Source organism: Pezoporus occidentalis, unplaced genomic scaffold (genome assembly GCF_034315485.1).
Source record: "Pezoporus occidentalis ecotype Australia unplaced genomic scaffold, CSIRO_AGI_Poc_V1 ctg313, whole genome shotgun sequence".
NCBI classification, from domain to species: Eukaryota; Metazoa; Chordata; class Aves; order Psittaciformes; family Psittacidae; genus Pezoporus; species Pezoporus occidentalis.
This window is the reverse complement of record NW_026915084.1, coordinates 205,835-215,785: the sequence shown is the minus strand read 5'-3', so window position 1 is coordinate 215,785 and position 9,951 is coordinate 205,835. Positions and strand designations below refer to the sequence as shown.

The following is a 9,951-nucleotide window of genomic DNA, read 5'->3' as shown; positions in this document are numbered from 1 at the left end:
GACGTCTTCTTTTTCCCTCTGAGCATGCATTTTATAGGCACTGCTTGGAAAACACTGCCCTAGTCCACCCGAGCTGGGCTGGACTCTTGGGCTGCTTGGGCTGTGGGCAGGTACCTGTAGAGTTGGTCCTGCAGCTGCAGGAGTCAGGGATAGCTGGAAGTGCAATTAATCCAAGTTTTTATAGACTGTTAATGACAGCTTTATATCGCGTCCTTGTCCTTGTGCTAATGGACAGAGAACCACTGACATGAATAGAGACAAGAGAGTTCCAAGCAGTCCGGTTTCATTTGCACACAGAGCTTGGAATTTACTCCTGAATTGAATTTTCTGTTCAAGCACATGCTCTTCAATGACCAAACCTTTGGTAACTCCAATAGGAATCCACTGGCAGCACAGGGTGCCTGTCCAGTCCCAGGCTCTATGTTTTCTGCAGCTCACAGACAAAAGAACCTTGTTGCAGGACACAGATGTGGATTCATCCAGCAGGAAAACTTCCTTTCCTTGGCACTAGTTAGAGCTTGGGCCTGCGCTGAACCAGGGGAACCTGTGCAAGCAGGAAGCAATGGTCCGTGGGGTTGTAGCCATCCTCCTTGGGCTGGCGGTGACCCCACAGCCATCAGAACAGGGAGACCTCTCCTTGGCTGGCAAAGGAGAGGCCCCTAGGACCGTTCCTGAGGGATTGGACAGATGTGTGTAGGACAATCAATTTACTGCAATAAATTGTTGGGTTTTTTTAAATAGAAACGAAATGTTAAGTGTCATGAAGTGTAAAATTGAGGAACTTTAGATGGGGCAGGCTTTTATCTTTTGTACGTCTGTGACTTGCAGCAAACCTCAAATGATGTTTTGGATACAGATTTTTTTACCTGCTTCTACTGTTTATAAGAATGAACCTCAAACATTCCTGGGTTGTTTTTCGTTTGATTTTGATATTTAAGCCATAATTGTAAAAATGATTTGGATTTATTTAAAGAATAAATTTTATTACGAAAAGCTCTGTTTCTGTGATGGTTTAACTGGAATCTGTGTGGGGATGGCTCTATCTGGACCGAACCAAATGGTGCTGCATTAACTGCAGTACAGGCCAGTGTGTACAGGGTGAGAGGAACCAGAGATGGAGATAAAACAAGGCGAGTGATTTGAGAGCTTAGGATTCAGTTCAAGTGTTTTAGAGGAGGGGAAGCAGGGGGAAACAAAGCATCATTGCTAGAGCTGGCACTGGGCATCTTCCAGTGGATGGCAAGCCCTGGATGATGGAGATGCTTCCGTAACCTGTGCTTTGCATGGAATCATAGGATGGTTCGGATTGGAAGGCACCTCAAAGATCATCTAATTCAAACGTGTCTGCCTGATTTAGTGCTCCCACCTGGGAGTCCTGGCCAGAGGATGCGAGAAGGTTGGAACCTGGAAGGATTTGGGGAAGATGCTTCTGAAATTGTTGTTTAAAACAAGAACGAGGTCGGGTTTAGTTCTAACACTTAAAAATAAGGTTTGCCTTTAATAGCTCTCATTCATATGGTTTCAAACATATCAAAGGAGAGGCACGTTCCTGTGCGTCACCTCATCCCTCCGGGGTTCTCTGCACGTCTTTGGTGGTGCGCGTTGTCAGAATGATGGTGTCGTGCCACTCCTCAAGGACAAGGGCCTGTTCGGGTGACCTTCTAATGGTGAACTCGTAGGATCTGCCGGGCTTCAGGCTGTGGACCACGCAGGAGTTGGAGCTGACTTGGTAGGTCCTGCCGAATCCCACTTCCAACCCGACTGTCAGGAGCTTGAAGCTCAGCTCGCACTGTTCCAAGTGTGACTCCTGGTTCTCCGTAAACCACTTGAGCCTGGCCCAGTTCTCGAGCGCAAAAGATTCCTTGCGATCAAAAACCACGGGCATCTTGGTATAGAGGGACAGGCTGAAGCTGGGGGGTGTGCTGCCCGTGAGATCCGTGTGGGACACCAGGCTGTGCTTGACGCACATCTTCCCTGGGAACTCCAAGGAGAGGAGGGTTTCCATATACCCAGTGAGCTTGCACAGTTTCTGCCTGATCCTGTCCCACTGGGAGAAGAAAGTCGTCATGTCACAGAACTCCACATAGAAGTTCAGCTCCTGCCGGCCTTGGTGCAGCTGTTCCAACAGCTCCGTTAGCAGCAGCAGCTGGATTTGGGTCTGGGTTTTTCCCATCTTCCGCACCCTCCGCAGCCGCTGGCCGCTTATGAGCTGCAGGATCTCGATGCGATGCATCCCATGGTTCTGGTCTGTCACGTTCACGTATTTGGGCTCAATATCCAAGTAAAAGGAGCACCTCTTCAGGGCACGAACCTTGTTCTGCTGCTTCTGGAGGTAGTGGAGGCTGAGGCTGGAGCGCAGGAACTGCCGGATGAGGCTTCTCTGTCGCACGTACAGATCCCAGGTGCCACTGCCTTGGGCTTCCCTCTGTGCAGTGCTCTCCCAGCTGCTGTTAGGCTCACTGGCAGCTGCAGCCATGACCCCAAAGCTCGGTTGCTGCGTAAGAAGATGGCAATAACAACATCAAGGACCACAGGAAAAGCAGCTGTGAGGGAGTATAACCGTGACTCCTCTCTCTTCAAGCTTAGCTTAACAGTTTTAGATGGGAAAGAGCCATTAAACTCCATGGAGCTCCAGAGGAATTTTCCTTTCTGGTTGGATGCTGATGTTTTGTGTAGTCTGCTTTTCCATATTCCGACTAGCTGGGCTCCTTCTACCCTCCCCCTTTTGAGCATTTCTACCTCTGCTTAATAATATTCACCGTCAGGAGCTCTTCTCTGATATACCCTGCCAAAATTCCTCTGTATCTTATTATCTTCTGTTCCATTCTAATTAGATGCCTTTGTACTCCTGTAAGCAATTGCTTTGCATTCTTTTACATCTCTGGAGATGTCTATTTTTCTCCCTCTGTAATCTGCCAGGCTGTTGCGTTTGAGACCCATCCTCTAAGCCAGGTCTACAGCTACATAATCACCTTGGTGATTCAGATTAACCCTCTGCCCCCCACGTGAGCTGCTATTCAGCAGCCAGAGCCACGCAGTGCGCCTCACAACAGCTTTCAAGAGGAAAGCTGGTGCTTCTCCTTGCTCCTCTGCCTTCAGCAGTGGACTGACAGCCATAACTTAGGGTTTTCGGTGCCTTATTGCTTTCCCTTTCTTAGGTTTTAGCTTATATCATCACCTCGGACCATGATACCTCCTTGCTTTCTTGTAGGATGCTGTTGGTGTCTAAAGGATGTACAGTAAGAGAATGGAACACATGCAAAGCAACTGTGAACAGATCACAGCTGGCTGTTAAGAAGGCGTTTAGGTGATGGTCCTTCCCAATGCCTTATCTGCTGCCCTGACAGAAAGGAGCTAAATAAATGCCCTGTTGTTGGTGATACCATCAGGAGAACCCAGCTTGACATCAAGAGCGTGGCTTTCACCAGCTGCACGCGCTTGGTTTGGAAAGGAAAGACATAGGGAAGCCTGGAAGCAAGTTCTCGTGTCCTGGATCAGCCTGTGCCAACACAACCCAGCAACGGGTAACTCTCCTCCTGTGTGATTTTCTGCCTGTAATTATTGAAGCTGGTGTACCTAAGCGGGGTGTTCCAGCTCTTACCGGTCTGGTGGGAGCTGCCTGGTGCTATCGAATTGGCAGAGCCACTTTTCTTGGCCTCATTTCTCCTAAATACATGACAGAACCAATAGCACTGCCTTGGAGGGCTCTCAAGTGTTTGTAAACCTGTCAGCTGCCTGGCCTTTGCCACGCTGTGATTTAAGCTAATTCACTCATTCACAGCAACCTGTTCTCCAAGGGAGCCGTCGGCCTCAGAAGCAGGATTTCCTTTTCCTTTTCCTTCCACACACCAAAACCCCACCTCACCCGGAGCAGAGCCAGCTCCCAGCATCCCCCTATGGAGCGCACCAGGCACGGCACATGCGTTGGGTTGTGGTACCCCGCTCTCGGAGTGGTTTGGCTCTCTCCAGCAGCCTGTTTGCCCACAGACAGAGCTGCGATTGTGCATGTTTCCCCTTGCTGTTTTCATACCCCTTGTATTTTCCTTGCCATGGCTGCTTTCCCGGTAGCCGCACTCTGCTTGCAGCCAGGAGGCTGCAATTGCCCAAGCTGGAGCCGCGTTGCCTTGGGATCACCCAGAGTCTGCGTGGAGTGGAAGGAGGCACCCACAGCAACTGGGGGGCACCCCAACACCTTCCCACAGCTCAAACGAAGTGCTGTGGCTTCCTCCTGCTGCCCTGGTTGCCATGGCGATGCATTGTGATGTGCGGTCCTGGGCCGGGGCCCCCAGCATCCATCGTGTCCCCCAAGCCTCTGCTTTTCACCCTGGTGCTTTTTGTTCTTGGTGGCAGTGGTTTAATCACAGCATCACAGGATGGTTTAAAGCTCACCCAGTCCCAGCCCCTGCCACGGGCAGGGACCCCTTCCACTGGAGCAGCTTGCTCCAAGCCCCTGTGTCCAACCTGGCCTTGAACACTGCCAGGGATGGGGCAGCCACAGCTTCTCTGGGCACCCTGTGCCAGCGCCTCAGCACCCTCACAGGGAAGAGCTTCTGCCTAAGAGCTCACCTCAGTCTCCCCTCAGGCAGGTTCAAGCCATTCCCCTTGGCCTGTCCCTACATCCCTTGTCCCAAGCCCCTCTCCAGGTTTCCTGCAGCCCCTTCAGGCACTGGAGCTGCTCTAAGCTCTCCCCTTCAGGAGCCTTCTCTTCTCCAGGCTGACCCAGCCCAGCTCTCTCAGCCTTTCAGCCAATGTCCCCATGCGTAGGGACAGACCCCAAGGATCTATAGGGCCATCGGCCTCAGAATCATTGGTACCCTCACCTCATAAACTGCTTCTCCAGTCCCGGAGGAAACGCCGCTCCCGGTGTGTGCGGGGACACCCGGGGGCAGATGTGGATACATGGGGTGAGGAGCACGGCTCTGCTGCCCCTCTGCCTCCTTCATTCCACTGTGGCTCTTACGTGGAACACAGGCAGCATGGAACACCCGCCGTTTATGATCTCACTGTGATGCTGCTCCCAGTGCGGGGCATTGGGGCGCTCTGGGCACTGCAGGGCTGCGCTCATTTGATTTCCAAAGCTTTGCTTCCCCATATGAGACATCCCCATTGTGCTTCCAGCTTGTTTCACCTCTGCTCCATGGCACCAGGCAGCCTTCTATGAGTCTCGGCTCCAAGGAGCTGCTGAGCTGCTGTGGGATGGGTTAAAGCTTGGTTCTCTTTTACCAAGCCTGGACCTCAACAGCAAACTGCAGGGATACAGCCTCAGGACAGGTCCCTTTAAGGTCCCTTCCAACCCTCTTTAAGGTCTCTTCCAACCCTCTTTAAGGTCCCTTCCAACCCTCTTTAAGGTCCCTTCCAACCCTCTTTAAGGTCCCTTCCAACTCTAACCACTCTATGACGGCCAGGCAATGGTAAATGCCAGCTCAGCACAAGGTGCAATGGATGCAGCACTGAGCAGGGAAGCCGGCTCCTTAAGGTCATGCATGGTGTGGACCAGGGACCCTCACAGATGTGCTTTGCTCTTTGCTGCTTTGCCGATGTTAGTATTCATCCAGGACGTTCATATTCATCCATTGGGAATTCTGGAGCGCTGATGGCATCTGTTGGGCTCCATGGCATGCTGTGAGTGGAAGGGGGGGGATTTTCTCTTTTTGGGGGTGATTTTGCAGTGTTTCCATCTGAGGCCAGGCACACTCCGGCGCTTGTGTGCACGGTGAGATAAGGCTCTTTCACCAAGCATCAGGAGCTCTGTGAACTTAAACACAGAATCCCTATTTGAGATGTGTTGAAATAGGACATAAACTGCTCCAGGAAGTGCAGCGGCTACCACGTGGGTGGGAAGGGCTTTCCCTGCTCTGCTTTGCTGCAGGACTGCCCAGTTGGTTGGTTTGTGATGGAGAAGAGACTGGTTCCACTGGGTCACAGCGACAAGCTCCACACACGCCTGCCGTGCTCATCAGCAACCTGGCCAGGCTCCTGTGTGTGAAGGTGCCTCCATGCTCCCTGCGATGAGCTCGTTGGGTCAGGGCTTAGCCTTGCTGCTGGCTCATGTGCTTGCCCAGTGCCTCCCTGCCAAGCCTTTGTAACTGAATGATAGGCAAGATCCATCAGAGCAGCCCAGAGCATCGCAGGAGGAGGCGACCTGTCAGGTTAAGGCATCGATGCGTCTTCCCAAGGCAGCTGGAGCTTCATCCCACAGCTGCCCAGAGATTAACTCGGCACTTGTCAGGTGGGATTGCTAACAGACAGGGAAGATGACAGATGGGAATGACGGGAGGTCGATGGCCTTGCCTTGGAGGGGGGGTTAGCAGGGATCAGTGGTGGGTATCAATGGCAGGTTTCTGCAGGGAGCTCATGTCGTGCATCCCCATCCTCGTCGTGGATCCCTTGGCCTTGATGGTGTCAGGGCTTAAGGATGTAGGAGAGTCCTGTGGGGGTCTGGGTAACCCCAGCTCCTTCTCCAGCCATTGCCAAGGCCCAAAAGGAGCTCTTTAAGCTTCTGTGCTGCTGTCTTCCTATTGAAGAGCTCTGTCTGCCTTCGAGCTGGTGAGCTCTGTGCTGGTCACGGTGCTCCTGTACCCAGAACTGACCTGAAAAGGCTCAAGTACAAGACAAAGGTGCTGCAGAGCCGAGAGCAGCATCTCACACAGGTGAGGCCCTGGGCTTTGCTCCTCACTTTGGCAGGGTTTGGATGGCAGGGTTTGTCACTGGGGCTGCACGGAGACTTGTCACAAACACTAAAGTGCACCCCCAAATTTAGCATGGAGAAATGGGATACCCAAACAGGCCAAGCTCCTATCCTGGGTTTAGGAATAGGAACTTCAACCTGCCCATAGTCTGCAGCTGGAACCGTGCTGTTCCCAGCACCAGGGCTCGATCCAACCACCGGGTGTTGCAGCACTCCACGAACCCCAAAGGTGTTTGAAGCACCTTTCCCCCCCTCTCCACTCAGCTGCCAGCCCTCTGCTACCACGTCTGTCATCGTGCCCTGTCCTGTCCAAAAGGAAGCACTCGTTAGTCCTGCCGCTGGGCTCCACATAGGAGCAGACAATTGATTTTCCTCCCTCTTCTCGTTAGTGAGATCTGACACTTAATAAAACACATATTGCTGCTCTTGGGGTAAGCAAAACCCCCCGATAGCGCCTGTCAGCGAGAGGCGGGAGCGGGGACTCATCTTTATAGGAGAATCAATAGCTGACACAGAGAAACTGGCAGGAGCCAAATTAAAAGGCTCTGGCAATTTCCATCTCCATATTTCACATCTGCTGCGGCTCTGAAACAGGGCTTTGCTGCAGAGGAGACCACGGCGGGCACGGGGAGGAGGATGGACCCTGCGCCCGGTGCTGCCTCTTCCACATGGGGCAGATGGAGGGTGCATGGCTTCGGAGCAGCTCTTTGGGCTCTCCTGTTGCTCCTTGCTGCTGGTGGCTGTGTCCCAGGGTCACCACCTCCTCCAGGGCTCCCGGCAGCATCCCTCAATGGCACCATGGGACCATGAGCACCTAATGCTCATGGTCCCATGGGAGCGGGGCTTTCAGCACCCACCTGCTCCAAAGCCCCATGATCACCAAGTGTGACTGATTTACTCACTGCTTGCTCCCAGCTGCGCTTGGTGCCTCATATACCTGAAATAAATCCTACTTTCCAGATATATCCCGGCTCTAAATGATCGCCACGCACCGGTGCTGTGCTGTCAGGCCGTGATTCAGAAGGAAGAGGGATGTTTCCTAAGGAAGCTGGGATGGGGGAGCTGCTGTCCTGGGATTCACAAGCCCCAGCTGGGCCAGGGCAGGAAGGAGTTAATTGTGTCCCGGGGGCAGCAATTATCCCCAGCTCATTACACCCAAAGAGGGCAGCCCCAGAGCCGGGACCTGCTGCAGTTTGGGGCAGAAGAGGGTTTGGAGGCTGTTTTGGGTTAAGAATCTTCCTCATTCTATGCCCGTCCTTGGGATCTGCTGCTGCAGAGCCCAGCCTTCCCCTGTTGCTCTGCTTCCCTCCCCTGCTGGGTGCTGAGGGGTGGGCACAAAGGGGGTCTCAGGGCACAGACCCTGCTTTCTGCAGCGGTGACGTGAGGGGACCCGTGTGTGGGATGCAGGCTGCAGCAGGGGCTGGGTTCCTCATGAGCCAGTGCAGGAGCCGGACTGGGGTCATGGAAGCTCCTTTATCCTGCTGGGAGCGCATCGAAAGCCCCTTCGGATGCCCTTGTGCTGTGCTTTGCCACACAGACATCCTTGAGTGCAAGGCTGCTGTGCCCCACATCCCATGAGACAGCCCTCCCTGGCAGGGGTTCCGTTGGCCTGGATGTGGGACAGAGCAAAGATGGGAAGTGGGAAACATGCTGGGCCTGAATCCTTGTCCCCTGCTGTCACCTGCTTGGGGCTGGCCGGGAGCACAGCATCCATCCTCCCTGGAGCCTGCGGTGTGAAAACAGCTCCAGAGTTCCAGCATTTATCCCAGTGGGCTCCCAGTGACCAGCAGCACCTTTGGTACCAGTGGGGCAGAGCCCACTGCAGGGCTGGAGCCACGTGCTGTGATTTATGGCCCAGCTCCTGTTCCCTTCCACCCCTCATGCTGTTCTGCAGTGCCAACGTGAGGATAAATCAGCCCAAAGCATCGGTTCCCAACAGCAGCCTCCAAACAAGGAGGGGGCTGCAAACCCCCCAGGGCATGAGTGGGGCAGGGGCACTGATTTCTTGCTATTGGAGGCTATGGTGGGTTTGGAGACGTTTGTCTGTGTTCCCCAAGCGCAGGGACAGGGGCAAATGGTGTGTTACAGGAGGGAGTGAGGCACACAGTAAGGTAATGACCTGCTTGGGGGTGTGGAAGAGGGGAGGTGAACCCTGCACGGCCGGTTTGGTGCCTCTCACTGATTCCCACAAGGCTTTTTAAGGGGGAAACAAGCATCTTTCACGAGACTGCAGGTCCTGGCCCCTTCCTGGGTTAAACCAGGAGCAACCACGGGGCTGGATCCGTGCAGAGGCATCCATGCTTGCTGCTCACGGGGATGCTCGTGCCAAGGACAGCATCCAGCCCTGGCGCTGGGTGCCAGGGGGTGCTGCGGCTCCATGGGGCAGGGCTCCATGTGGTTGATCCAAGGGGGAGCTGGGATCTGGCAGCGCAAGGGGGGCGGCTCTGGGAATGCCGACAGCCGCTGGCTCCGGCAGCAGGGCAGCAGGGGTGAAGTCATGCCCGTGTCAGCTCATCCATCTCCGCTGCTCACAGGCTGCTCCCGGGGGAAGCAGCAGCTTTGGCAGCTCTAAGTGGGGCTGGAGGCGGATGCAATTCTGGAGAACAAGATCCCCTTTGCACAGCCTGTGAGGAGAGAGAAATGGAATCAAAGTTCTGGGCTTGTTTAAAGAGCAGAGGAAACGAGGGCTCAATTCCCCCCCCCTGCTGCTCGGCTCCACAAGAGCCCCATCCCCAGAGGAGCTCGGGCCATTAATGAGCTGGAGATGAGAAATGCCTTTTGTTCCTGAGCTGAGGCTGCCCTGGGGGAAGCTGCTGCCCCTGCCCTGTGCGGTGTTGCTGTGGGGAGAGGCAGGGGCAGTGTGTGTGGGGTGGGTGCCCTGTGCAGCTTCATAGGGGGCACTCAGGGCAGACAGCAGGCAGAGCGGGTATTGGGCTTTCTGAGTCGGGCATCTTTCTTTCCTGAAGCCTTGGTTGGAGCTGGGAGTGGTTTGGATGATGTTCCTGGCCCTAATACAGCCCTGGGACGCTGCGAAGGGCTGCATCCTTGCAGCGGCATCCCTGAAGACGCATCCTTGGGGCTGCATCCCTGGAGCTGCCGGTGTTTTCGGCAGGAGGAAGGGTGGAGTGTCCCCAGCCCTCCCACACACATTGGTGGCTGCACTGCTGCTGCCTGAGTTGGGGTGTGATGTGCACCGGCGTAAAAGGGATTTGATAAGGGATGGCTTGATGCCATCTCCACTGCGGGAGGACCCCCCGGCACTG

At 54.4% G+C, this 9,951-nt stretch overlaps 1 protein-coding gene across 1 annotated transcript; it reads right to left on the bottom strand.

Moving 5' to 3' along the window:
* Positions 1–1,561: 1,561 nt before the first annotated feature.
* Positions 1,562–2,476, bottom strand: FNDC11 (fibronectin type III domain containing 11). The gene has a single exon (XM_062628354.1). The coding sequence runs from the start codon at positions 2,474–2,476 to the stop codon at positions 1,562–1,564; it is 915 nt and encodes a 304-aa protein (XP_062484338.1).
* Positions 2,477–9,951: the final 7,475 nt, after the last annotated feature.

Bases quoted from the DNA above. Each gene is read 5' to 3' on its own strand.
- FNDC11 (XM_062628354.1), bottom strand. From the start codon at position 2,476: ATGGCTGCAGCTGCCAGTGAGCCTAACAGCAGCTGGGAGAGCACTGCA.